The sequence below is a fragment of the Delphinapterus leucas genome, chromosome 1, assembly GCF_059928025.1.
Source record: "Delphinapterus leucas isolate spDelLeu-1000000601 "Yukka" chromosome 1, BTC_Dleu_Yukka2, whole genome shotgun sequence".
Taxonomy (NCBI): Eukaryota; Metazoa; Chordata; class Mammalia; order Artiodactyla; family Monodontidae; genus Delphinapterus; species Delphinapterus leucas.
Genome location: NC_143129.1, coordinates 164261503 through 164287441, shown reverse-complemented (window position 1 = coordinate 164287441; position 25939 = coordinate 164261503). Strand labels below are relative to the sequence as shown.

General features: G+C 51.2%; 1 protein-coding gene across 4 annotated transcripts in view; it reads left to right on the top strand.

Moving 5' to 3' along the window:
* Positions 1–25939, top strand: part of ZNF362 (zinc finger protein 362) — a 37792-nt gene that overhangs the window by 9962 nt on the left and 1891 nt on the right. The window contains exons 2-9 of one of the 4 annotated variants that reach the window (XM_022575155.3): positions 3158–3283; positions 8725–8788; positions 8932–9178; positions 12555–12876; positions 13597–13821; positions 22657–22735; positions 22852–23010; positions 25106–25158. In XM_022575155.3, the coding sequence (XP_022430863.1) occupies positions 3246–3283; positions 8725–8788; positions 8932–9178; positions 12555–12876; positions 13597–13821; positions 22657–22735; positions 22852–23010; positions 25106–25158 (1187 nt within the window). In that variant the 5' untranslated portion in view covers positions 3158–3245. Of the gene's footprint in view, positions 1–3157; positions 3284–8724; positions 8789–8931; positions 9179–12554; positions 12877–13596; positions 13822–22656; positions 22736–22851; positions 23011–23085; positions 23134–25105; positions 25159–25939 lie in introns of all 4 variants that reach the window. The other 3 variants (XM_022575156.3, XM_022575153.3, XM_022575154.3) reach the window with 3 other exon arrangements.

Here is a 25939-nt window from a genome sequence, read left to right as displayed (position 1 = left end):
CTGTCTCCTCCTGGGTAAACCTGCAGGGCCTGAGGCCAGGATCCTAGTGGGGCCATAGGCAGAGGCTGGGGTGTCTTTCTTGGCCAAAGCTGGCCGAACCTTTAGTTTTATTAAAAATATTCCTTAAAAAGTCATGTAGCCACGCTTCAGAAAAGTCGGAGAATAGGGAAATGAAATAAACCAAAACCCACCCCCATTTCTGTCCCCACCCCGAGCCCGAAACACACCACTGCTGGCATTTTGGTGTTTCCTTCCTGTCTTTTCCCTCAGCACCCGGTTTTTAGATAGATGTCATTGCTCTATCTATACAAATAATTTTAAACTCTTCCCTTCCCCCCCAACTAATGTTGTATCATGAGTGTTTCCTAAATGACTGCAGGGTGGTTTTAATCCCTCTTTTTAATGGATGTGGTGTCAGGGTGGAAAACATGGGCTCCGGAGCCCGACTTTCTGAGTTCAAATCGTATACACACTGCTTGACTTTGGGCAAGTTACCTAATTTCTCTGTGCCTCAGTTCCTTGTAAGGTTGATATGAATGTTAAATGAGTCATTGCAATGCCAGTAAACATTGGCTATTATCAACGACTGTAGACTATCACTGTGTAACATGATTTACAGAGCCATCCCCCTGTTGTTTAAAATTTTGGCTGTTCCAGGTTTTTGCTACTGTAAAAAAAACCATTGAAGCAAACAGCTTTGTGCATAAAACTTTGTCTATATTTGGGGTATTTCCTAGGGACAGATGACCAAGAATAGGATCGCTAGGCCAGGAAGTCTGAAAATTTTTACAGAGCTCATGCAACGTTATTGCCAGATTGTTTTCGGAAATGTTTGTTCCAGTTTACACTCCCAGAAATAATGCATGGGAGTGCCATTTCACCATACCCTCACCAGCATTGAGTATTATCATTTTCTTATTGGGAAGAAAATGGGAAGCAGAACCATTTTCTGTGTTTATTAGCTGTTAACAACTTTTTTGGTCTGCTAGTCTCTACAGCACACAGCCTCTTCTCAGATCAATTAAGAAGATAGGGCTTAGATACAGAAAATAGGGAAGAATATAACACAGGGGACAACATAGTGCCAGAGTGGCGGGAGGGGACTCAGAGGAGGGGGAGGGGACTTTCCTCTATCTAGGCCATGACACTTTCAGTTCCTTCTACCTAGACTATTCATTCATTCAAACATTTATCAGGTACTTTTTGGCTTAAAGGTAAATGACTCAGCCTTGATTGTGCCCTGACAGACAGCATGGACGAGAAAACAGGCAGAAAATGGACTGCCAAGGGTCTGATGATGAACACGCAGGGCACAAAGGGAGCAGAGAGGAGAGGCACCCAACGAAGCCTACCAGTCCTGGAAGGCTTCCAGGAGGAAGTGGCCTGTAAACTGGGGCCTGAGGAATAAGTTGTAGTTAACCAGTGAAATGGGGAGGGCAGAGGGTTCCAGGGAGAGGTGAGGAAGTGAGAAGGGAAGTGGAGCAGTGGGGGAGCGCTTGGCCTGGCTGGGCAGAGTGGAAGGCAGAAATAACCACTGAGGCCAAAGAGGTCGACAAGGGCCAGGCATGGAAGGCCTAAGGAATCCAGACCTTGTCTGGAGGGAAGGAGGGAGCCATCAAAGGTTTTCAGTAGGGGAATGTTGTGATCTGATTTGTATTTTAGAAATATCACAGTGACTGCAGTAGGAGGATGGAATGGGTCGTGTGGGTAGAGGTGAGGGACCCTGGGAGGAGGCTCTTGGAATAGCTGAGGCCAGAGCAGAAAGGGGCCCGGACCAGGGCAGGGAAGGTGTGGAGATAATCCCTGTGGAACCCTGACCGGCTTCAAAGTGCCAATGGAATTTCACCTCAGCCAGACAGCCCTTGCGGACATCTGCCATGACCCACCAGGTCATGTGTGCCTGGAGGATGGGTGGCATGCGACGGTCAGTTGAGTGCCCACCATCCCTGACCCTGATCCCCCCTGCTCCTCCCTGCCTCCAGACCCTCCATCTGTTACCCCCGCCCCCTTGGCTACCAACCACTTTCTCTTTTTTTAAGAATAAATTTATTGTTTTCATTATAAAAGCAACAACAACATTGCAGAGTATAGAGAAACGAAGACAAAAAACCAGATCAGCCCCAGCCGCCTCCCCTAGCGCTCCCAGCCTCCCTCTGGGCGTGGTTCCCTGCAGCTTTTTCTGACGCAGGTTTTTATTTTTGCCTCCTTGTAATCATAGTATCTGGACAGTTTTGGGTCCTGCTCTCTCCCATTTGCTTTGTTGGGAGCTAGTTCCCCTGTGGCCATGGGGTCTGGGCAGATCTCATTTTTTAATGTCTCTGGGCTGGCCTGGGGATGGGGTAGGTGGGACAAAAGTTGCTGTCCTGCAGCGGGCAAGGTTAATCACATTCCCCCTTGGGCTGTCCATTTTCTTTTGTGTCTGTTTGTCTAGGCCTGAACCTCCCCAGGTGGCAGGGCCTGGCACCTGGTGTGCCCCTTCCTCAGTGCCCCTGCCCCTTCTGCCCCTTTGTGGAGCTTGCTAGGTTGGCCTCAGAGGCTACCGTCCTGGGAAAGGGTGATGGATAGACCTGGTTTCCAATCCAGACTCAGTTCTGTGACCTCAGGCAAGTTACTTAACCTCTCTGGACCTCAGTTTCCTCATATGTATAATGGGTCTATTGCAACAATAAAATAATGGCTGTAAAATGCCCTGCTACCACCATTCCTGGCCTATTTTAGGTGTTCGGGAAAAGGTAGTCGGTATTATTGTGCTTCTTCATTCTACAAAGAGTTTCTGAAACCCCCTCGGACTAGATGCTGGAATGGCAGAGGTGAATGAGCACCACTTCTACCTGTGAAGACCTCACAGTCTGGTGGGGAAGTCACCCAGGGAAACATGACCGCACTAGGCTGTGATCAGCCCTGTAGTGCTTCACCAGATCTGGGTGGCATCCTAACTCCATCACTTGCTAGCTGTGTGACTTTGGGCAAGTTGGTCAACCTCTCTGAGCTGCAGTTTCCTCTTCTGTTAAATGTACATCTCACAGGGCCATTGGGAAAATTCAGTGACATGATGTGTGTAACATACTCAGCATAGTGCCTGGCAAGTAGTAGGTGCTGAAACCAATGGTAGCTGCCATTTATTATTATTATTGTTATTGTTATTCCCATATACAAGGTGCTGTTGGGAACACAGAGGAAGTGACTGACTGGGGGTTCAGGGAAAGCTCCGTAGAAGAGGGAACACTTGAGCTGGGTCTTGAAGGATGAGTAGAAGTTCACCAAGTGGGAAAGGACACTCTAGGTAAGGAGCCTGTGATTCCAGGTTGAAATCTATCAATGAGGGGTTTGTTCTTTGGGGGAATAAGGCAATTTTGTTCATCCCAACTTCCCCGAGTGCCCCTCACTGCCTCCTTCCGGGTCTGCCTGGGGGCTGTGTGCACTCACCCTCCTGAAATAGCATCCACCTGTGACTCTGTCCTGGTGGCTGTGGGGTCCTGCCCATGGGAGTTGCCATGTCCCTATCTGTCCATGTTTGGGACCACAGATCTGGCCTGTTGGAGTTTGGTGCTGTCTGTCTGCATGTTCCTGTGACTATGTCTGTCTGCGTCGGTGTCCAGAGGACCTCCTGGGCCACACCTTGGAGGGCAACCTGCATGCTTCCTTGGCCTCCAGCTCTAACCAAATAGCCAGGCCTCCTTGGTCACCCTTTCCCCTGGCCCAGGGTAGCCCCCGCCTCTCATCTCCGTTCCATTCCCCGGGGGCCTTCGACCAGTTCCCTCTCACTGCCTCCTCTCCTGGCTTCTCCAGGCCCGCCTACACTCAGCAGTCAGAGGGGCCTTTCTAAACCACAGATTCTGTCCCGTCACCTACTGCTTCAAGTCCAGACTCCAGGCCTCAGATTCTGGAACTGCCTTTCTAGGTCTGACCCTGGCCATTGGCTCGAGCCTCATGTCCTGTCTCCCGGTCTACACTGATCACTTTAGCTCGCCTCATGCACTGTGTTGCTTCTCACCCCTGGGCCTTTGCGCAGGCTGCTGCTTTTGCCAGGAATGCTCCCCACTCCTTCTTTGCCCGGCTAACTCCCACTCATCCTTTAAGACCTAAAGCACGTATCACCTCCGCCGGGAAGTCCTCCCTGATCCTTTCTTTCCATCCTGTGCTCTGGGCTGCTCATCCCTGACTTGGGGGGCAAGAGCAAGTGACTTGCCCAAGATCACACAGCTGGTGTTTTGGAGCCAAGATTTGAACCTGGGTGCACTGGGCTCCAAATAAAGCAGGTTGTTCCGTGGTCCAGGTGAGGGGATAGTAGCTAGGACTTGTGAAGATGATGGAGTGGATTAGAGAGAGAGTTTGGAAATGGAATCCCAAAGACGTGGCTGCTGGTGTATCTGAGCTGGGAGGGGAGGGAGGGGACGTGCTGTGGATGAGTGTCCGTGGCAGGAGCATCTGGGCAGATGGCGATGCCCCGCTCAGAGGGGCTCGCTAGAGAAGTACATATCCTAGGGGAAGACCAAGTCCAGCTCAGGCCTGCTGTGTCTGAGCAGCCCATGAGTGGTCAGGGAGGTAACTGGAAGGTGGGCCTGGAGCTCCAGGGGGCAGCCTGGTCTGGGGGTGGAGACTGGGGGGGTTGGCTGGTATTTAAAGTCCTAGAGTGGATGGGCCACCCAAGGACTGAGGCTAGTGGAAGAGAGGAGCTCCCGCCCACCCTGAGGAGCCCAGGCTGTGCGGGGTGGGAGCTGGGAAAGAGACTGAGAAGATGAGGAACCCAGGGCTCACGGCACACAGATCTTCTCAAAGGGCCCAGGTGGCCGGGAGGCCCTGAAGGACAGGACTGGAAGGTAGCCCTTCGGCTTTGACTGCATGGAGGTCCCTGGTGGCATGTGGCAGGCCTCACAGGCAAAAGTTCTTTTTTTGCAGAAGCTTGTGGGTCACGTGTCTGCTTCCTTCCTTAGCTCAGGGCTCCCAGAGGGCAGGGCTCTTCTCTTTGCCTTCGGTTCCCCAGCACCGGTCCCCCGTTTGGCCCAGAGGATGTATCCAGAACGAATGGATGGGCAGATGGGTGGGTGGGCGGCTCTAGGAGGTGTTTCATTCATTGACCCATCCAACCTTTTTCACCTTTTAGAGCAAGAAAAACAAAATGACACCTTGCTCGCCCTACTGCAAGGATCAGGGCTGTGAGTCTCAAGGCTCAAAGCACAGTCTTGGCTTCTGTCTGGGGCATGAAGCCCAGTCTGCATGGCCTCCCCAGCCTCCAGGGGATGGGGTAGGTGGGACACTTAGCCCAGCCAGCCTGGCTCCTCTGCCCTAGGCGCCGTCCTCAGGCTCCTCCCTCTAACCTCGGTCCTCCAAGCTTCAGGCTCCCTGGCTTGCACACTGCCTGATGCCTCCTCACCAGCAGCATTCAAGGCCCTGCTGGCTGTCCTCAGTCTCTCACCACTCTCCAGCTCTCTTTGGTGTCAGTGGGTGGCTGCCCACTGTCCCAAACCTGCCTTGTACTTTCATACCTCCATGTCTGCTCAAACTGTTGCCTCTGCCTGGATGCCCTTCTGCCTTGTCCATCTGTCCTAAACAGACACTGACCAGTCTCTCTCCTGCTTAAAATCTCTCCCTCAACACAAGGTCTGCGTGGCTTAGCCCGGCCCCGGCCACCCTGTCACGCGGGTCCCAGGGCTGCACAGGTGCACACCTACCTAGAAGGCTCGTTGGGGGGCTCACATGAGATGCTCTTGATGCACACCTGGCAATGTGCCTGACACTCAGTAAGGGCTCAGCAGACGCTCCCCCCTGCCCCCACCTGCCTTCCCTGCGCTGACACAGGGTAGATGTACACCAGTACCTGGGTCACTGAGCAAATCATTAAGTAACTTAAGCCCAGCCAGAGAAGGACACAGAGAAATGAAGCAGAGGCTGTGCGGATTAGATTACGTGACCCAGGGCAGACCCTTCCCCTCTGTGTGCCTGCTTCCCCTACCAGGGTTAGGGGTGGTCCCTGGCTGACCAGGGGCCTGATAAGTGGCAGAGAGGATGCTCTATCCCGGCTATGGGACCCCGTACCTCCCTGACCAGGGTGGAGTTTGGGGAAGCCTTGACTTGGCATTGAACTGAAGGGGAGGAGAGGACAGCTGCCCCAGAACTGTCTGAGGAACAGTCGGGTACAGTGGGCAGAATCCTGGGCCAGGGCAGGAATGAAGCAGAGTGGCCTGTTTCAATCCCATTTTACAGATGAGGAAAACGGAGGCTCAGAGAGCTGATGCCCAACACTGCAGCACAGCGCTCCCTCCTGTTTCCCCATCCGTGTGGCCAGGAGCAAGTGCTTCCCTCCTGGTGCCCTACCTTCTTCCTCTGTGAAATGGGGGTGAAGATTTTCCCTGCTTCCTGGGGCCCTGGTGAGAATGCTGCTGGATACTGAGGGCTTTGTACACTGTCAGCAGTGCTAGATAACTGTGTGGGACTGTCTTCAAAATAATTCTGATTATTTATTTCTTCATTTATTCATTCTGTCACACATCTCATGTTGTTGATCACCTTCTGGGCCTGGGTGCCGGGGATGCCAAGCTGGATGAGACAGATGTATCCAATTCCCAGGCCTCTCTGAGGCAGCTCCCCAGCTTGTCTTCCCCTCAGCCCTGGAGCCTCCTCACCCTGGCTTTAGAGCTCAGACCCCTTCACGTTTTCCCCAGTGGACAACAGCAAGGGAGGGACAGGTCTGAGGCTGCTGGGTGGATGGGCAGTGGGTGCCATGCCATCCTAAGACAGGACATATTCACAATCCTACAGTCAGCATGCTTTGTTGTTCCCCCTGAACAGCTAAGGGACTGGTGAGCTGGACTTTGGAGTCAGGCAGATTAGAATGGGAATCTCAGCTCTCTGCTTACTTGCTGTGTGACCTTGACCAAGTCACTCCACCTTTCTGAACTTCAGTTTCCTTAGTAGTAAAATGGGGATGATAAGAGTACCTGCCTCTTGGTGTCAGTATGCCTGGCACAAGGTGGGTACTTAGTAAATGGCAGCCTTCTCACTATTTTTATTGTGTTGAGGTCCTTCTTTGAAAGGAGAAGTTCCAGGGATCTGGAGCAGTCAGGGAGAACTCCAGGCAGGAAGTGCTTCTGGTATTGGGTTGTGAAGGATGGGCAGGGTTGGATGGGTGGAGAGAAGGGCAGCTTGGTCTCTGTGGGTGGCGGGAGAAGGAGGGCTTTTAGAGCTGCCCCAGCCACCCAGAGGAGGATACTCTTGAGTCCCAGCCTGGCTAGGCTTGGACCCCAAGCGGGGCCCCAGGCTGGGAGTGAGAGGCAAGGACTTTTGCATACAGGTATTGAGACGTCTGCATGTGGATATGTGTTCCACCAAGGACTGGGGTTTGCAAAGCAAGTTCTGCAGAGGAACTGGCTTGAGCAAATCTGATTTCTAGTCTTGACTCTGGCACCCTAGCCCTATGGTCTTGGACAGGTCTCTTTCCTTCTCTCCAGGCCTCAGTTTCTTCACCTATAAAATGGGATAATACCTCCTGTGCCTACTTCTCAAGTAAAGATCACAAGAGATAATTTATATAAAAGGTCTTTCTTAAAGTGTTCTGATTAGGTTGTATCCTTATTGAGGGCTTTTTCCTGAAACCCTCTGCCTGCGATTCCAGTAGGGGCTTCTCCCACTTGTAGGGCCAGGAAAAAAGGTTAAAGGCACTTCATTTCAGCCTTGCCTATCATAAGAAAGTTGCATTTAAGCAACCAATACCAGTAGGTATTTAGTTATAGTAATTTCTGTAAGAGAGAGATAAATAAGAGAAATTTGATAGGGAGCAAGACTTAATGGAATGCCTCTGTCCAGCGTGGTCCCTATAAGTCACTTCTTGACTTACTCTAGGGTCACAGGAAGACCTGAACCCTATGGAAGACAAAGATAGCTTTGAAGGCCCACCCTTCATACTGCCCTGGTAGAAAAGCCCTTTTAACTGCACAGGAACTTGCCAGAGGTGAGGGCCACCAGACGGATTTTCACATACTTCTACAGAAGAGCCCCAAACTGCCCTAGCCTCAGGCCTCCTCAACGCCCTCCTTAAGCACAGTGTTCCGACACATCCTTATAGGGAAAATGTTCGTTTCTGGCCAAGCTTGTTTCTTGAGGATAACTTCCCAGAGGTATGGTTTCTTTGGTCAAAAGGCAATACTGTAATCATTTGGGTTCCCGTAAATCATCCTGCCAAATTGCCCTTCAGAAAGGCTGTATCTGATGACCCAAGTTGCCCCCTGTGTTTTAATGGGGCCACGGGTCAGAGGGCAGGGATCAGGGAGGGGCAGTTGCCTCTGCTCTGTGGCTATTTACGGAGTTGCCCTAGGACCTCTCAGTTTGTCTCTGGACAGCAGGCTTCTGTGTGGAATCCATAGGGTTGGCTCTGCAGCCCAGGGCCCTTGGGGGGCGGGGGAATAGGGATTGGTTTGCGGGCATCACGGTGATGGGAGCTGGGTGGGATGGGGGGGCGGGCGGGTGGGGGGAGCTGGGAGTACTCTGTTTTGGATATGACCTTTGCTCTCTGGGGCCCACCGTGGGACACCTGAATTCCAGACTTTTCAGCCTGGAGATGTGGTTCTCTGGGCCTGGTAGGAGGCCTGCTCCGCTGCGGGGTGAGGGTCCCACGGGGGCAGGGATCCCAGATACTGGCCCAGACTTGAGTGGGTGTAGCTGATGGGGGCTCGCCCCTGGCCGGTGGGGAGGGCCCTCTTCCCTGTGACAGTCGCTCTCTCCCCGCAGGATGGCCGAGCCTCGATTTAACAACCCCTACTTCTGGCCCCCTCCTCCAACCATGCCCAGCCAGGTAAGACGGAGCGTCGCCCCTCCCGCCACCCTCCCCCTCTCGGAGCTGCTTTGATTTGCCCCGGGCTTTGGCTGCGGGGTGAGGGGTTCGCGGCTGGCCCGGCGGCCCAAGCCCCCTCAGTACCTCTCCTCTCCCGCCCGCAGCTGGACAACCTGGTCCTGATTAACAAGATCAAGGAGCAGCTGATGGCGGAGAAGATCCGGCCGCCTCACCTGCCGCCCACGTCGGCCTCGTCGCAGCAGCCGCTCCTCGTGCCGCCGGCGCCGGCCGACAGCAGCCAGGCCGTCATGTCGCTGCCCAAGCTGCAGCAGGTGCCGGGGCTGCACCCGCAGGCCGTGCCGCAGCCTGACGTGGCGCTGCACGCGCGGCCGGCCACCAGCACGGTCACAGGTACCGCGGGGCCGGGTCGGGGGTGCTGGTGAGGGCTGGGCGGAGACTACCTGGGAGGGGCGTGGCCAGGATACCCTGCGGCTGGGCGGGGCGGGGCGGGCCGTCAGGGCCTGGGGCGGGGGTGGAGCTTCCAGACTTCCTTCCATCCGGTACCCTGACGTAGCGCCCAGCTAAGCCACCTGGATGGGACGAGGTTGGGTCACTGCCCGTCGGGGGATCACCAAGGAAGCCAAATCCACGTAGCTATTTCAGGAATCCAGAGGAGAGCCCTAACCAGACTTGGGGGGTGAGAGGTGAGAGGTGAGGGAAGACTTCCTTGGAGGAGTCCCTATGCAAGGAAGGGTTGGTGGTTGACTAGGGAAATGGAGCAGGAGGAGGAAATAACATGTGCAGAGCGAGTAGAAAGCAAGAGTAGGACAGTGTCCGGGTAGGGAAGATCAAAAGATGATGATAACAATCATAATATGCCGGGCTTCCCTGGTGGCGCAGTGGTTGAGAGTCCGCCTGCCAATGCAGGGGACACGGGTTCATGCCCCGGTCCAGGAATGATCCCACATGCTGTGGAGCGGCTGGGCCTGTGAGCCATGGCTGCTGAGCCTGTGCGTCCGGAGCCTGTGCTCCGCAACGGGAGGGACCACAACAGTGAGAGGCCCGCGTACCATCAAAAAAAAAAAACAATCATAATATGGCAGTTAACTCCAGGTGAGCACCTGTATATGTTCACCAGTATTCATGTTATTACTCGCAGCCGTTCTGTGAGGTGGCTGCTGTTAGGTTGACTTAAAGAAAGAGTTGCATGTGGTTCACCCTAACGTTTCCATTGAACAGATGAGCAAACTGAGGCCCAGTTTCACAGCCAGTAAGAGGCAGAGGCAGGCATTGTGGTTCCAGAGCCCATGTGTGAACCCTTTTGCTCTACCGGTTCTGCTGAGGCTGGAAAAGAAGCAGGCACCAGACTGGGAAGGGCCCTGGGGGCCACCTGTGCAGCTTGGATTTCACCCTCAGGCAGTGGGAGCGTGGAAGGTTTTTAAGTAGGCAAGGGAAATGCTCAGATTTGGGTGAGAAAGCTGGGGCTGGCTATAAGGTGGAGACTGGCTCGGTGGCAGGGAGAGCTGCAGGAGAGGGTGGTGGCCTGGACAAGGCAGCCGCAGAGGGATGGAGAGAAGGGGACAGATGTGAGGTATATTGAGGAGGGAGAGTGGACAGGGCTTGGTGCTGGGCTGGGTGTAGGGGTGAAGAGTGGGAGGGGGCAAGGGAGACTCCCAGTCACTGCCAGTGAGATGGAGTCGTAGGAGGGGGAGCAGGGTGGGGGAAAGATGTGAGCCCAGTCTTGGATAGATTGAGGCTGGGGGCTGGGGGGACATGTGTCACGAGGCTGGGCTGCCTGGTGCCCACCTCAGAGCCTGGTGGACAGGCTTTCCCCAGTGGCCACTGTATCTGGGCTGTTGTTCCTTCTCTGGCTGGCCCCGCCGCCAGCCAGATGCCTGTGCCTCTCTTCCCCTCTCCCTACTACCTCTCGGAGATGCCCAAGAGCCATGGGGCCCCATCAGCCTCCCCCCAGGCCGCAGCCACCCTCTGCACATTCCCTCCTTATTATGACCTTATTAAATTTATTTTTTCATTATAAAAGTAATATTTAAAAAGTAATATAAGCATATTAAAGGAAATTTGGAAAAAGAAACTAAGAAAAAAGAAAATCACTCATAATCCCCAGCTCATAACCCAGCAGCTTAGAGAGCCTTTTAGTCCATTTCCTTCCTTTTCCATCTTTTTTGTTTTGTTTTTTAATATTTGGGCGTGTTCTGATGAGCTTGTGGTAGGGCTGTACCCATGACTTGAACTTTCTTTTCCTACTCACCATTCTATCGTAAACATATTTAGTGCATTTTTTATTGTAAAGGTAACTCATAGTCATTATAGAAAATTTAGAAATTGCAGACAAGCTAAAAGGAGAAAAAAAATTAACCCTTGTCCTACTGTTGTTAGCATTTTCATATGTTTTCTCTATAATTTATTTTATTTTATCCTTTAATCACAGATGTAAAAAATGGATGAATTCACCAGGTAAAAAATTCAAATAATATGGAAGCAGATAAAGTATGAATATCTCCTTTTACCAACAAATTCTTCTCCCTCCCCACAGGGAACCACAATTTATACACAGTTTACTTTGGTGTGTCTCTTCTCTGATCTACTCCTGTGCTTTCACACACACCTACATTATCTGTATATACATATGTAGTTTGGATGCGTGCTTTTTTAAATAGGTGGGTTCATACTGTGTGTGTGGTTTATTAGTTTTTCACCTGGCAGCATGTTTTGGCATTCTCTCTACGTCACTGCGCATCTATCTTGTTTTCATGGCTTCCCTGTTCTCCGTATTGAGGATGGACCACATCTCTTTACATAGTCCCTGCTGAGAATAGCAGGTTGTGTCCAGTTTTGTCTGATCACAGTTTTGTATGGAAGGTCCAAGTACGCAGATCTGTGTGCTCATGTGCAAATAAATATCTATGGGTGATTTCTAGAATTAGAATTGCTTTGTCAAAAGTTTTGTACATTTGAAATTTTAATAAACTCTTGCCAAACCACCCTCCATTAAGGTTGATAAACGTACACTCCCAGCATGTATGACACACACACTGTTGCCAACTCTGGATATTATCTTTTTCAGTGCACAAATTTTGGGTTTCTTTTTTTAAAAAAGCATAGTCTTAATCATGTGGTAGATATCATTTTCATCTTTTTGTGTACTTTACCTGATGTTGTAAATGTTTCTAGTCCCCTCGTTTTTAAAAGAATAACTTTTATTACAGAAATTTTAAAAAAAGGAAAAAGTTCATTGTCAAAGAATCAGAAAGTACAATTAAGCCAAAAAAATTGTTTTAAAATTACTAATTCTACCATCCATATCACATTTTGGTGCATCTCCATCTCCTACTTAACTTTTTCTGTGGCTTAAAATTTTCCTTTTTTTACAAACATAATCTCCTTTTTAATGGGCAGTTAATGTTCAGTAGAGGAGATTGATCACAATTTATTAAGCCCTTCCCTAATATTGCATACTTCAGTTGTCTCTAATTTTTGCTATTATAAATAACACAGTAGTGGACATCTTTGTGCCTCAGTTTTGTTTTTGTTTTTTTTTGGGGGGGGATGATTTCCAAAGTGCCCCCGTTACAGATAATAGGACTCAGTTTAGTCCTTAGGTATCTAAGGAATCTTACACATACACAGTTCTCATTTGTACCCCTGAGTAATAATTTACAAAGGGAAGGGGAGGCTCAGAAAGGCTGGTGACCTGCCAGAGTCACACAGCTGGGTGGTGGGGACTGAGCCGGCCTCTGCAGCTGCCCCCACCCCCGTGTCTTCGCAGGTCTGGGGCTCTCCTCCCGGACCCCGGCTGTGAGCACATCTGAGTCGAGTGCGGGCACGGGTACCAGCACCCCATCCACACCCACCACCACCAGCCAGAGCCGCCTCATCGCCTCGTCCCCCACCCTCATCTCAGGGATCACCAGCCCCCCCCTCCTGGACTCCATCAAGACAATCCAGGGCCACGGCCTGCTTGGCCCCCCCAAGTCCGAGCGCGGCCGAAAAAAGATCAAAGCGGAGAATCCAGGGGGGCCGCCTGTCCTCGTAGTCCCCTACCCCATCCTGGCCTCGGGCGAGACTGCCAAGGAGGGCAAGACGTACAGGTGGGGGTCTCGGTGGGAGGGCATCCAGGTGGGCTTGGGTTAGAGGCCAGTGCCTCAGGCTGCAGCAGGGGCCCAACAGTGGGGCACTGCAAAGAGGGGCCCCAGAGCCGGAGGGCTACGGTCCAGAGGGGCGGGGTCTCCTGGCTCACCCCGCCCACAACCCTTCAGAGGTGGCCTCTGTCTGGGGCCGCCCTCACCACAGCCTGGGATGTCGAGAGTCTGTTTCCTACACTCTTCAAGCAGTGTTCTGAACGCTCAACGTTAGAATCATCTGGAGAGCTTTCCAAAAATGCCAGTGCCGGGGCGCAACCCCAGAAGTTACGATTTAACTTGCTGGGGGGAGACATGCAGAGGCCCCCAGGTCAGACTTTCTTGAAAGCTCCCCAGAAGATTCTAAAGTACAGCCAGGGTGGAGAACCTCTCACCAGGAGTGCTGGAGCCCCTCCCCCAGAACCGTGAGTCACTAGCCTCTCTTCCCTGTGAGGTGTAAGCCTGCTCCCCAGCCTGCTGTACATCTGTCTCCAGGGGGAGGACCTTTGGCCTCCAGATTGGAGGGTGCCCAGGCTGGGGGCCTGCCCGTGCCCCCTGGACCCTCCCAGGAGAGCTCTGTCCCTGGTGCAAGGTCTCTCTGATGTAGAAGGTCTCCCCTGAGATGTCCAGGCACGGGGCTGGGGGTGCGGGCGGGAATCTTCCCGGTATGAACCTGCTTCTTGCCCACAGGTGTAAGGTATGCCCGCTGACCTTTTTCACCAAGTCTGAGATGCAGATCCACTCCAAGTCGCACACAGAGGCCAAGCCCCACAAGTGCCCGCACTGCTCCAAATCCTTTGCCAACGCCTCCTACCTGGCCCAGCACCTGCGCATCCACCTGGGCGTCAAGCCCTACCACTGCTCCTACTGTGATAAGTCCTTCCGACAGCTCTCCCACCTCCAACAGCATACCAGGTGAGTGGCCAGCCTTGTGCTGCCCCGATGCAGCCAGTTTTAGCTCAGCACCTGCACCTGGTGCGTGGACCTGGTGCAAGGAGGGACAAGGACCTTCTCTAGGTGTCCGTTGCCCTCAGGGTCAAGACCAAACTGTTTTGCTTGTCATTCGAGGCCTTTTATGATATGGCCTTTGTGGACATCACTTCCCACTGTTGCTCACCTGTAAGGTCTTTGCACGTGCTGTGTCCTTTACCTGAAACACCCTCCCCCTACTTTATCCTGTTTTTCTGGCCCTCTCCTATCCATCTCTCAGTAAAGCTTCCTCCAGGAAGTCCTCCCTGGCCCCCCTGAGCTGGTTCCACAGGCCCTGGGCTTCCCCATCCCAGCAGGGGTAGACTGTCTACTACTTGTCTGGTTATTTGCCCACCACCCCCAATATATTGAGGGTTCTTGAAGGCGAGGGCTTGGTCTCCTCCGTTTCCACATCCCCAGTGGGTGGCACATAATAAACACTGAGGCATGTGTTTAATATTTGTGGAATAAATAGAACTGGCTTTTACAGGGCATATGATTCATCCATTTAACAAGTATGTACAAGAGGTGAATTGTAAATATGTATGCCAGATGCGCCCCTAGGTGCTGGGGATACAGCACTGAACAAAACAGACACAGATTCCTGCCCTCTTAGGGTGTACAGTCTAGTCGAAAGCATGAACGGGGGATTCAGAGATAGACATGCTTTAAGGAAAGAGGTTTTTGCAGGGGAGTACAGACATCAGAAAGACTGGCTCGCCAAATAAAAATACCATAGGTATTTAAATAAAGTAAAGGTTATCAAATTACAGTTCATCTCTTCAGAGGGGAAGAAACACAGCCGTTTTCTCACATGATGGTTCTCATATCTATAAGCACGGCTGTGTGTCTGCCAGTATCAGCACTGGCAGGGATAAAATCGTTTTTGCTGTGGAGTCTGTAACTCACAGAAAGCGCTCAAGGTTTTCTTTATTTTGGGCACTAAGGCTAGACACAGGGACCTTAGGTTTTGTTTTGTGGTGTTGTTATTTATTCATTTCTCTCCATTGTCTTTGTTTGCTTTATCCTAGGGGGCAAGATGTTTTGTCTGTTTCTCTGACTTTGGGGCATGATCAGTAGGTTTGATAGTAAGGAACAAATGACAGGATAGCGGGCAGGGTGGCATCAGTCTGCTTTTCTCGTCCCCATGCCTCCTGAGGCGTGGATTTGACCACGTAGATTTGTTTCAGAAATTTTCTGATTTTGTCATGAATTTATGTTTTGACGTTTGGCCAGTTTTATGGACATAGGTGTGCGTAATGAGGTGCTGATCAATAAACAGTGCACTCCTGGCTGTGTGGTTACTAAAATTAGAGCATGCGACCCCAGGGTTTGAGAGTTAACTTCTGTCAGGAGATTTCGTAAAGCCCCCAGGTCATAATTTTAATCTGTATATGTGTGAAAAAAATTTTTCTTATCATATTATCTAATCTAAGATCTATCTAAGTTCCTATCTAAGATCCATCCAATTCACCTCTTGTCAGGTTGTGCCTATACAACCTGTAACGGGAAGGGTACCGTCTTTTTGGAGAATTCCAAGTTTGTCAGTGTTTCTGGGCTAGCAGGAATGACTTTTCCCATAACCTTAAAGGCAAGGATTCCACAAGCCATGGAGTAGATTCAGTTCAGTTTCCTGGAAGCCTGGGGAGGCTACATTCCCACTTACAAAGTACAGGCCTTGTTTCTTACTATCAGGCTTATCATGCCTAATTAAATCAAATTTGTCGTTAAATGTGACATTTCTGGCATGGTCATGGTTACAAATTTGATTTACCCAATTATATCCTGTTAGGAAGGAGGACAGATTCTTAGTGAACCTATTTACAGAAACTAATGGTCATAAAGAGGAAAAGGTCTCAGTAAAGGCACTTTGAGTATTTTTTAGCAATTGTTCTGAGTAGTTTTGTAGACAAGGCCAATAGTGTTTTTTCAATAGGACCATTATTTTAAAATTTCCTTGATAATTCATTAGTTTGTATCTATGTTAAATCTGTATAGTCCTCCTGCCGTGCTCCCCCCCCCCCCAAATTCTAAAGGGTTAGCTGGAGCAAGACACCATTTAAGGAATATCCTATTCCAGTTTGTTCAAATATAGCCTCCTAAATTGAAGATTAGGGATCGACCAAAGAAAAAAAAAAAAGGGGTTTTCTCACATGCCCGTTAGAAAATAGAACATTAACCACAATTAAATCACTTTCATGCAGTCCTAGGTCATAATTCCTGTTCCCCAGTCTTGGGGAAGTTAGTCCGCTCTGCAAAGTTGTCTGCTTCTGGACTAAAGACTTGCTTCCTGCTTTGGCCTTGCGCAGTGTCTGGTCATGGTGATGGGTCATCTTGGAAGCTTGTGCTCCATGTCTCTTCCCAAAGTGTAAAGAGCCAGGTGCACTGGTACAGCCCTCTACTGAGGCCGTCAGCTCTTGATGTTTCTTTCAGAAGACTCAATCTCTGACCTGAAGCACAGGCCTTGAGGCAAGTGTGAGGGAGGGAACCAGACCTGTTGAGAAGACTAAATGACGCTGGGCCATTTATTATATAACCAACAGCATCAGAATGGAGAATAGAGGCCTCTATTAAGATATAATGTATGATCAGTTGTTCAGATTCAGAGCATATTATAGGCAGCAGGGATGTTGACACATTGTCACGGTCTTTTAATTGATCTCATAAAGCATGTGTTATGATCGGCACTAAAAAGCATAGTTAAATCTAGAAAAAAAATCTTTTTAAAGACATTTCTCTGTGGATATTAATGGTACTAGTCTCTGTACATGAAAACAAGTTGTTAGGTTTTTTCCACCCATCTTAAAAAGTATTCATATATATATTATATGCAATTATATATGATATTACTCTATATTATATTTATGTGAATTATATGTAATTACATATATACACACACATAAAATTAACTCAGGGAGATTGAGCTTCTTTTCTTTTGATCTGCCAACTTTCTTATGCTAGACACTTCATAGGCCGGCTCTCGTTCTAGTGTTTGGCTAATTCAGATGTGGAGAATACAAAACATGCCCTCACTGGGAGCTTTTATAAAGCGGGGGAGCGAATCTTTGGTGTTGCCCAGTGGCCAGCTGGAAACTCCAAGCACATCTCGGTGTAAAAGTTACCTTGATATTTTATTATTCTGAAGGTGGGGCCTGGGTTTGAGAAAGGCTATAGCACAAAGTTGGTAGAGCAGGCAGAACAGGAGCATGAGTCTGGTAGGAAATAAACACAGTAGCAAGTAATAATTAGTAAGAATCCCAGTGTTTTCAGAAGTAGACATTTGTTTGAAAATATTATTTAAGACCATGACCAAAGAAGCAAGAAAAAATTAACAGGCTCTTGAGGGGAGAGTGTTTTTAAATTTATTTATTTAATTTATGTATTATTTTTGGCTGTGTTGGATCTTCGTTGCTGTGCGCGGGCTTTCTCTAGTTGCAGCAAGTGGGGCTTCTCTTGTTGCGGAGCACGGGGTCTAGGCGTGCAGGCTTCAGTAGATGTGGCACGCGTGCTCAGTAGTTGTGGCGCACAGGCTTAGTTGCTGCGAGGCATGTGGAATCTTCCCGGGCTAGGGCGTGAACCCATGTCCCCTGCATTGGCAGGCAGATTCCTAACCACTGCGCCACCAGGGAAGCCCAAGGGGAGAGTGTTTTGTCAGAATGTTCCTTGTTCAGGGATTGCTCTCTGTTCCTGAGGGCACCATTTTTTTCTCCCTCTGTTTTTTTCTTTTGAGTGATTTGAGTTCATAGCGGTTGGAAACCAAACAAGCAACATAAGAGGGTCCTATCAACATTTAGAGACAAATTATTAGTCATTATGCAGTGGCGTATATAATTAAACCAGCGTGTCCTAACCCAGTGACAAAGAACCTGGTGTCCCTAGTGCCCGCAAGTCCCAGAATCCTTAAGACAAACAAACCAAAAAAAGCCAAACATAAAGAAGCAACCAGATTCCAGGTTGCTTTTCTCCCATTCCACAGAGACTCCTGTTCTTTGCCCCTTGATAGAGAACCAGACAGGGCTTATAATCAAATCCATCTTCTCAACGTTATGCCAATAATAAAGGGGGTAAAAGAAGGTCATGTCAAAACAGAACCAGCCCCGGTCAAGTAATAAAAATAGAGCTAGAAGCAGGTTGAGCAGGATCCCGCCTGGGAGTTGAGACAGATGTGCCTGGGAGCATGTGACGGTTCATGTAGTTGAACGGCGCTGGCAGTTCTGGAGCATCTTGGTGGGACCTCTGTCTGTGAACGGAAGGCAACAAGACAAGAAAAGCAGGTGACTTGCAAAGTGCTTGCAGAAATCCAGACTTCAGAAGGATCGGCCCTGTAAATTATAAATACATGTATTTAAGGGGAAAAGTAACAGGAATTTGTAGTGAGTCTGTTCACGGTAGAGATACAGCAGTAGTCTCGTGCAGTTAGCATCTGGATAAGATCACACATCTGTAGATATCACGAGGCCGAAGTCAGGGGATAACCCTGTTTTATGAAGGAGTTAGTAAGGTATAAGAAAGGGCTCAGCGTTTTACCTGTTTGGGGAACGTATGTTAGACAAAGTGACCCTGGGTTTGTTTGTTTATTCAGTGGTTTTTGCCTGTGTTTTCCTTCTCCTGGCTGTGCGGTGCTGTGTACATGTGTGGTGATAACTGTGACAGGGGTAGGTTTTCTCAAGTGCGATGATAGTGATGGTGATAACATCCTAGCAACAACTGTTCCTTGTCAGAGAGCTCCTGAGTGCCCAGCCCTGCGTAAGGTATTTACATATGAGGTGTCCATAAAGTCCTTACAAATCTGAAATAACAAATCTGAAAAGTGCCACGGAGAGGCAGCCATCTTGAGGAAGGTCCACTGTCACTGTATCTACCATCGTTTTAGTTACAAAGCACAGTGGGACTGAAGCCATTCAATATAACGTGCCACTTATTACCTGGAAAATAAAGGATAAATGATAACTGATGAATCCTCGATAATTTTATTTAAACATTGAATAAATTCCCCCTTTGTGTTTTTCATAAATTGTTTGTCTTAAAGAGACATGAGTGTATTAAAAACTAACACTGGGGGGACTTCCCTGGTGGTCCAGCGGTTAGGACTCCGCGCTTTCACTGCTGAGGGTGCGGGTTCAATCCCTGGTCGGGAAATTAAGATCCCGCGAGCCGTGCGGTGCGGCCAAAAAAAACCAAAACAAAACAAAACTAACACTGTGAAACTGTCTTAGGAACTCCCTTTCAGTAAGTTACAGTCCTTACAGTCCTTATTATTATCCCCGTTTTAGAGGTGAGGAAACTGGGGCTCGGGAGGCACAGTTGCTTGGCCAAGGCCACACCACTAAGAGGAGGCAGAAGCGAGATGTGAGCCAGAGCGCCGAGGAGCAACCCTGCCTTGGAGGAGGGAGGGGGCTGGGGATGTTGGCTGCAGAAGAAACTCAGGTGGGAGCGAGGTCCAGGCAGGAGAGCAGGGCTAGTCTTCGGGGCCCCGGGGTGGGGCTGGGACAGTGGGGGTGAAGGAGCAGCCCAGGGGCCCCGATTTCAGCTCAGCTTCCCTGCGCCTGGAATTGGTGGGGAGCTCCCCATCACTACAGATGTGGGAGTCAGGCCTGGGTGCCCGCCTAGTGGGGAGATGCCCTGCAAAGAGAGGACTCTGATGTTGGGATTGAGGGCTTGGCCTTGACTTGAAATTCAGGGGTGAAGAGCTCAGGGGCCAGTTATCAGGGGGAAACTTTGCTCCCTGAAGCCCTTCTGAGGCCCAGTGCTGGCTGCCATGCATAATGACAGATCAGTGGTCAGAGGCTGGCTCTGGGCCAAAGGAACTCCCACCATGCACCGGGAGGCTGGTGGATGTGAAAACTTCCGTGAAAGGGGGAGGTATGTAATGGAGGTTGGGGAGGATAATCGGAGTCAAGGGTTGAAGGGTCCATAGCCCTCTCTCATGAGAGATGGGAATGGTGTTCCCAGCAGGAGGAACGGCACGAGCAAAGGCTCAGAGACTTGCTTGGGGGTATGGATTTGGATTCTGTCCTGGAGAAGGGGGAGACAGTAGGGGAGACCATGACAAGGTCAGGCCCCTGCGCTGCTGCTGTGGTGGAGGGGAGAGGCTGAGGCCGGGAGTCCAAGAAGGAGGCTGGGCAGCTGTGGCACTTGGGGAGGAGGCCAGAGGAGCAAGGTCCTGAGGTAGGGCCTGATGTCCCTGTAGAACCATCCATCGGTCAGTCAACAAACACTTGTGAAATACCCTTGAGGAATGGGCGTTGTTGATTATGTGGAACATATTACTATTGTCAGTAACTGACTTCAGGAGGAAAGAACTCACCTTCCTATGTACCGAGTCCTCTCTGCTGAGCCTGTGCCAGGCCCTGGGACGATGGTGGTGAACGAGACCAAGGGCATCTTGCTCTCAAGGAGGGAGGCAGCTTAGAAAACAGTGACTAGACATTGACAAAATATGTGCCCACACACAGACTTCTGCTCAGGGGTGGGCTGCAGGGGCCAGGTCTAGTCTGGAGGGTCAGGAAAGGCTGCCACGATCAAGGGGCTTTTATACTGAGAACAGGAGTCTGGGTTTTAGCTAGGCATTAGCTGGGGGAAGAGTGTGCCTGGGAGAGGATCAGCCTGGATACCAGACGGAAGGTAGGAAGGGACTTGGAATGCTGGGGCGGGGGGCGTGGAGGGAGGTGGTGGGCCTGGAGCCTTGGGGCAGGGAAGAGGGATGACTTGGGCAGCAGTGGGAGGCGAGGATTCTGGGGTGGGTGTTGTGGAATTTAAAACAAAATCAGCACATGTTCTGGGGTCCCTCGGTCCCCTCTGCCACCAAGTTCCACAGCCCTGGAGGGGAATGAGGATGGGATGAAATGGAGGGATTCTGGTGGCAGGCGGAGCCGGTCCAGATGACCCTTAAGGTCCTTCTGTTGTAGAGATGGGGTGCAGTAGCCTGGGGTGATGTCCCCAAACACGTGACACCCCCAAATGTGCAGGTAGAATAGGGGTCCTCAGAACTGGGCCAGCCCATTTCCACCTGGCCTGTCTCCGTGCAGCCTGAGATGAGCCGTCTCTGCCTTTGGGGTTCTCCGTCTAGTAGAGGAGACAGAGGAGGGGCGGCCTCGCTGCTGAGGATGCAGCCAGGGCACAGGGGTGGCGGGCAGAAGCATCAATCAGCCGTGGTTGCCAGATGAGAAATGGTCCTCTGACCAGGACGCAGGGTGCAGGAGCAGGGAGGTGAGGCCGAACCACACGTGAAGGGCTTCGAATGGCACACTAGGGAATTCAGACTGTCACTGTTCACAGTGGGCAGTCAGGGTCGTGGGCTTACTGACGGCAGGGAGTGTTCTTTATTCCAGCCTGGCCAGCATGGGGCCTGGCCTGGGGGACCTTAGTTTGTCTGACGAGTCTGTTGATGGGCGGAGCAAACCCAGGGCGGGCTGTGGCTTTAGGGAAGGAGCCAGACCGGGTGGTCAGAGCTGGATTCTCCCTCCACCTAATGCTGATCGGCAGCTTAGGCAAAAGAGGTTCAGGTCCAGTCTGCATTTCATTACCTACCTGCTTGGCACAGGGTTTGCCAGAGCAGGTGACTGAAGACAAGCCCAGGAGAGCAGGGAGGGCCTCCCGTCCCGGTGTGTGCGCCTCGCTCCCCAGCCCCGTTTCCACACCCCATCCCGGTCCTCCTCCATCCTCACCTGGCCGCTGGACCAGCACAAGCCGCAACAGCCAGCAGAAAGCCCGGCCATCAGCCTGCAAGTCACTGCTCCCAAGTCTCCTTCTCAGTGAGGACCCTGACCACCCTATTTAACCTTGTACCCTCCCCGTGCACTCACGACCCCCCTCACCTGCTCTGCTTCTTCTCACAGCACTTATTACCTTCTACACGCACTTTACTTACTTATTTCATGCTCATTGTTTCCACAAGGCAGTGGGTTTTTTCTGTTTTGTTCACAGATATGTTCCAAGCACCCAGGGTGGTGCCTGGCACACGGGTGCCTGATATAACAATTGTTAAATGAATGAATAATAGTAATACTGGCAAGTGGTGATGGAGCCCTGACTCTGTGCCAGTACTTGGCTAAGCCCCTTCCACATATTATCTAATGGAATCTTCACAAAGCCCAATGAAGTAGGGACTGTATTTTTATACCCATTTTGCAGATAAGGAAACCGAGGCTCAGTGATTTGACCAAGGTCACCCAGCTAGTAAATGGTAGAGCCAGTGTGAGGACAAAAAGGGGCTCACAGGAAGGACACAGAGGCTGACTTTCAGGGCCACCCTGTCCTGCATTCTCTCAGTAGCTGGGGTGACCAGGTAGCCATGTGGGGAAGAGGCAGGAAATAGAAATGGGGGGCCAATTAGAGGGTGATGTCTCCTGAGAGAAAGAGGCAGGGTGGGCAGCGAAGGTCCTGGCAAAGCTGTGAATCTGCCCTTTTCAGTGGGTGGTCTGCAGGTGGCTGTTTTAGAAGAGGGGCAGAATGCCGTCAAAGCAAGACTGCCATGATTAGCCGGGGGCCTGGGCGGGCTGTCTGAGTGGGTGCTGGTGGAGGGCCGGGTTCAGCGGGGCCCTGTGGGGAGCGTGGAGGCTCTGGTCACAGAATGGCTGTGGGAGGCCAGAGAAGAAAGGACGCGGGTAGCCTTTGAAGACCCAGCTCTTGCCTGGGGCTCACTCTGGGGAGAGTGTGTGGAGCGGGGAGCCTGGGAGGCTTGGGGGCCAGAGGGGTGTGCAGGCTAGCCGAGGGCTTGGGGGCTGGAGCTGGCCTGGGGGACCTGTCAGGGATGCCACCTCACTGGGCTGCCTGTTGCAGAATCCACACAGGCGACAGACCCTACAAGTGCCCACATCCTGGCTGCGAAAAGGCTTTCACTCAGCTCTCCAACCTCCAGGTGAGTGCCGGCCTGCCTCGGCAAGGTGCACAGCCCCTCCTCCCCAGGGGAGCCTAAGGAGGGGGTGGGGCTGGGGGAGTCCAGCCAGCTCCCGACCCCTGCTGTGCTCTCCGCAGTCTCACCAGCGCCAGCACAACAAGGACAAGCCCTACAAGTGTCCCAACTGCTACCGGGCCTACTCGGACTCCGCCTCCCTGCAGATCCACCTCTCGGCCCATGCCATCAAGCATGCCAAGGCCTACTGCTGCAGCATGTGCGGGCGGGCCTACACCTCGGTGAGTGCGGGGCCCCCGGGAGCCTCTCCCTCTCCCCGGCCTCCTCAGACCTGTACTGACGCTCCCATTTTCCAGATGAGGAAACTGAGGCTGAGAGAAGGGCAGTGACTTCCCAAGATCACAGTGAGTGGCAGAGCCAGGGCTTCTGCTTTCTACTTCTGTTTTCGGCTGCCTCAGGCCGAGCTCTCCCCAGGCAGCCTTTCGCCTGGCTTCTGGAGACGTGGTTTCTTCCAGGCAGTGTAGGGTGGTGGGCGGGAAGGCTCTGGCAACCTGCTCCCCAGAGCCAGGGAGGGAGAAGGACCTTTCCCCACTGGGGAAGCTGCAACGCCCGTCATGCCCACAAGGTGGCACAGTGACCTGGCCCAGAGCCACCGTCATTTCCCAGGAAAGGCCCACACAGGGCCAGAAAGGTGCCAGTCCTCCATCCCTGGATGGGAATTTTCCTAAACAAGGGCCTTTCACACCCAAGAGAGGGAGTCCAAGTGAGTCACTTTTGTGTGTCCTTCTGGCTATGTGTGTCCAAATATTCTGGTTAACAGACCCCCATGTGTACCCAGACTGATCCCCAAGCCTCAGTTTCCTCATCTGTAAAATGGAAGAGGTAATAGTTCTTAACTTTTAGGGCTGTTGGCTGGGCAGAGTCAGCGCCTGACAGACCTTAGCTAACACAATGATTTATTCACCCAGTGTTTGCTGAACACTTGTGCCAGGCACTTGGGAATCAGGATGAATCAAACAGACATATTCTTTGCCCCCAGGCAGGTTAGAGTCCACTGCTGGAGACAGACATTAAACAAGTAACCACACAAGTGGATATGTAATGACAAATCGTGGTAACTGCTCTAAGCAGGCTTTCTCAACCTCAGCCCATGTTGACATCTTTGCCGAGGGGGTGCTGTCCTGTGCGTTATAGGATGTTTAGCAACATCCTTGGCCTCTACCCACTAGCAACCCCTCCCTGAAAATGCCTCCAGACTTTGCCAAATGTCCCTGGGCTGGGGCGGGGGGGAATTGCCTCTGATTGAGAACCACTGCTGTAAAGGAAAAAAGGGAAACGTATGTTTTGAAAGGCAGCTGCAGGGAGGACAAAATGGAGTTGGGGAAGGGAGATGGGTTGGGATAGGTGTATGAGGAAGTAACATTTAGAGGAAGCCTTGAAGGTAATTGGCCAGGTGAGGACGAGTGGAGCGGGAAGGACTTCCCGTGCAGGGGAACAGGGAATGCAAACACCCCCGACGTGGAACAGTCGCGGTGTGTTCCGGGAACTGAAGGAAAATTAGGTCACACGAGGCTGTCGGTCCCCGTTAGGGAGCCTGGACGTTTTTCCTGGTGGAGTGGGGACCATGGGGAGGGGACTGTCCAGGAGGGTAGTTCTGAAAGTTCACTTTGGCTAGAGAGGGGCGCATGAATTGCACCTTCCTATATGCGTCCCCTCTTAGAGGAGGGGCCGCCAGCGGTCACAGCCATGGTTCTTAGAGGGGATCTGAACTCTGGGGGGAAGGGGCTGTCACATCTCACCTGGCTTGAGGCCCCACAGAACAAGAATAATTACCTTTTTTAAAAAAAACATATTAATGGATTGACTTTTAAACTACTTTAATACATAAAAGAAACATTTTAGAATAGTGAACCCTCGTGTTCCCATCAGCCCCCAGAGCCTGGCATCAGTGTATCCTGCCTCATCCATATCCCTGTTTTTTGAGGTAAAATTGACATCACATTGTTCCATCTGAAAAATTTTCACTTTGTGTCTTTAAACATAAAGACTGCTTTTTTGAACTTAGCCACAGTACCTTTATAATACCTTAAAATGATTCACCGTAGTCCTTAATATCGTCAAATACCGAGGTGGTATTCACATTTTCATTTGTCTCATGGATGCCATAATTTATAATTTTATTTACTTAGAAATTTTATTTTTTAATCAAGATCCAAATAAAATTCTTACATTGCACTGGGTCAATATATCTTTAAACTATTGGTCCTCCACCCCACCTCAACACCACTCCCTTTTTTTTCTTTGCAATTTACTCATTGAAGAATAGTTTCCTAGTTTGGATTTTGCTGATTGCTGCCCTTCGCTGTTGTTTGATAGCGCTTTGCCACCACGTTTGAGGGCTTCCTCTGCCGGATTCTGAGCAAGCTGAGGTATGAGGCCAAGGAGTGACAGGTGGGAACCAGAGCACCACCTTAGTGTGAAAGCCTGTGGGCCTGCAGGTGAGCCTTGGGTCACCTCGCCTACCCAGTCTTGGGTGCCTCAGGTCAGACTTAGCAGAGTCTGTGGCAGTGCTCACGGGATGAGGTGAGCATGCCCAGTTTAAGCTTCCCAAAGTCACCAATCAGATCAGGCCCCACTTCTTCCCAAAGGAGGATGGAGCATGGGGGTGCAGAGGCCGGGGCTCCCATCACCACCTAGAACGAAATGTAGAGACTAGGGAAGCAGTGGTCCCCTCAACCCTACTGCATGCTAAGAGCTTTACCCACATCACCACAGCAACCCTTTGAGGTTGTTCCTTCCCCATCCCTGCCTGCAGAGGAGGAAACTGAGGCTTGGAGGGATAAGATGACTTGTCCAACATTCCACTGCTGAGAAATGGCAGAGCCAGGGTCAGCTGAGGCCTACTGCTTCGCCCCCACTGGGAGAACCAGCCATATGGGGGCAGCTATGCTCAATCGGACACGACTCCACTGCAGCCAGTTGGTAGACAGCAGCTGGCCTGGCCCTAGGGAGTTTTAGGTGGGCACTGCTGCGGGGTGAGCCTGGTGCCTGCCAGCTCTCTAGTCAGCACACTGTGGGCTCGGACTCTGGTAAATAAGCCAGCCCCCACTGCTGGCAGAGATGCAGCATCCTTAGAACCAATGCTGATGCCCGTCTGAACCCCCAAAGCTGTGGCTATCCATCACTAGCCGGCCCACCTACCAAGGAGCC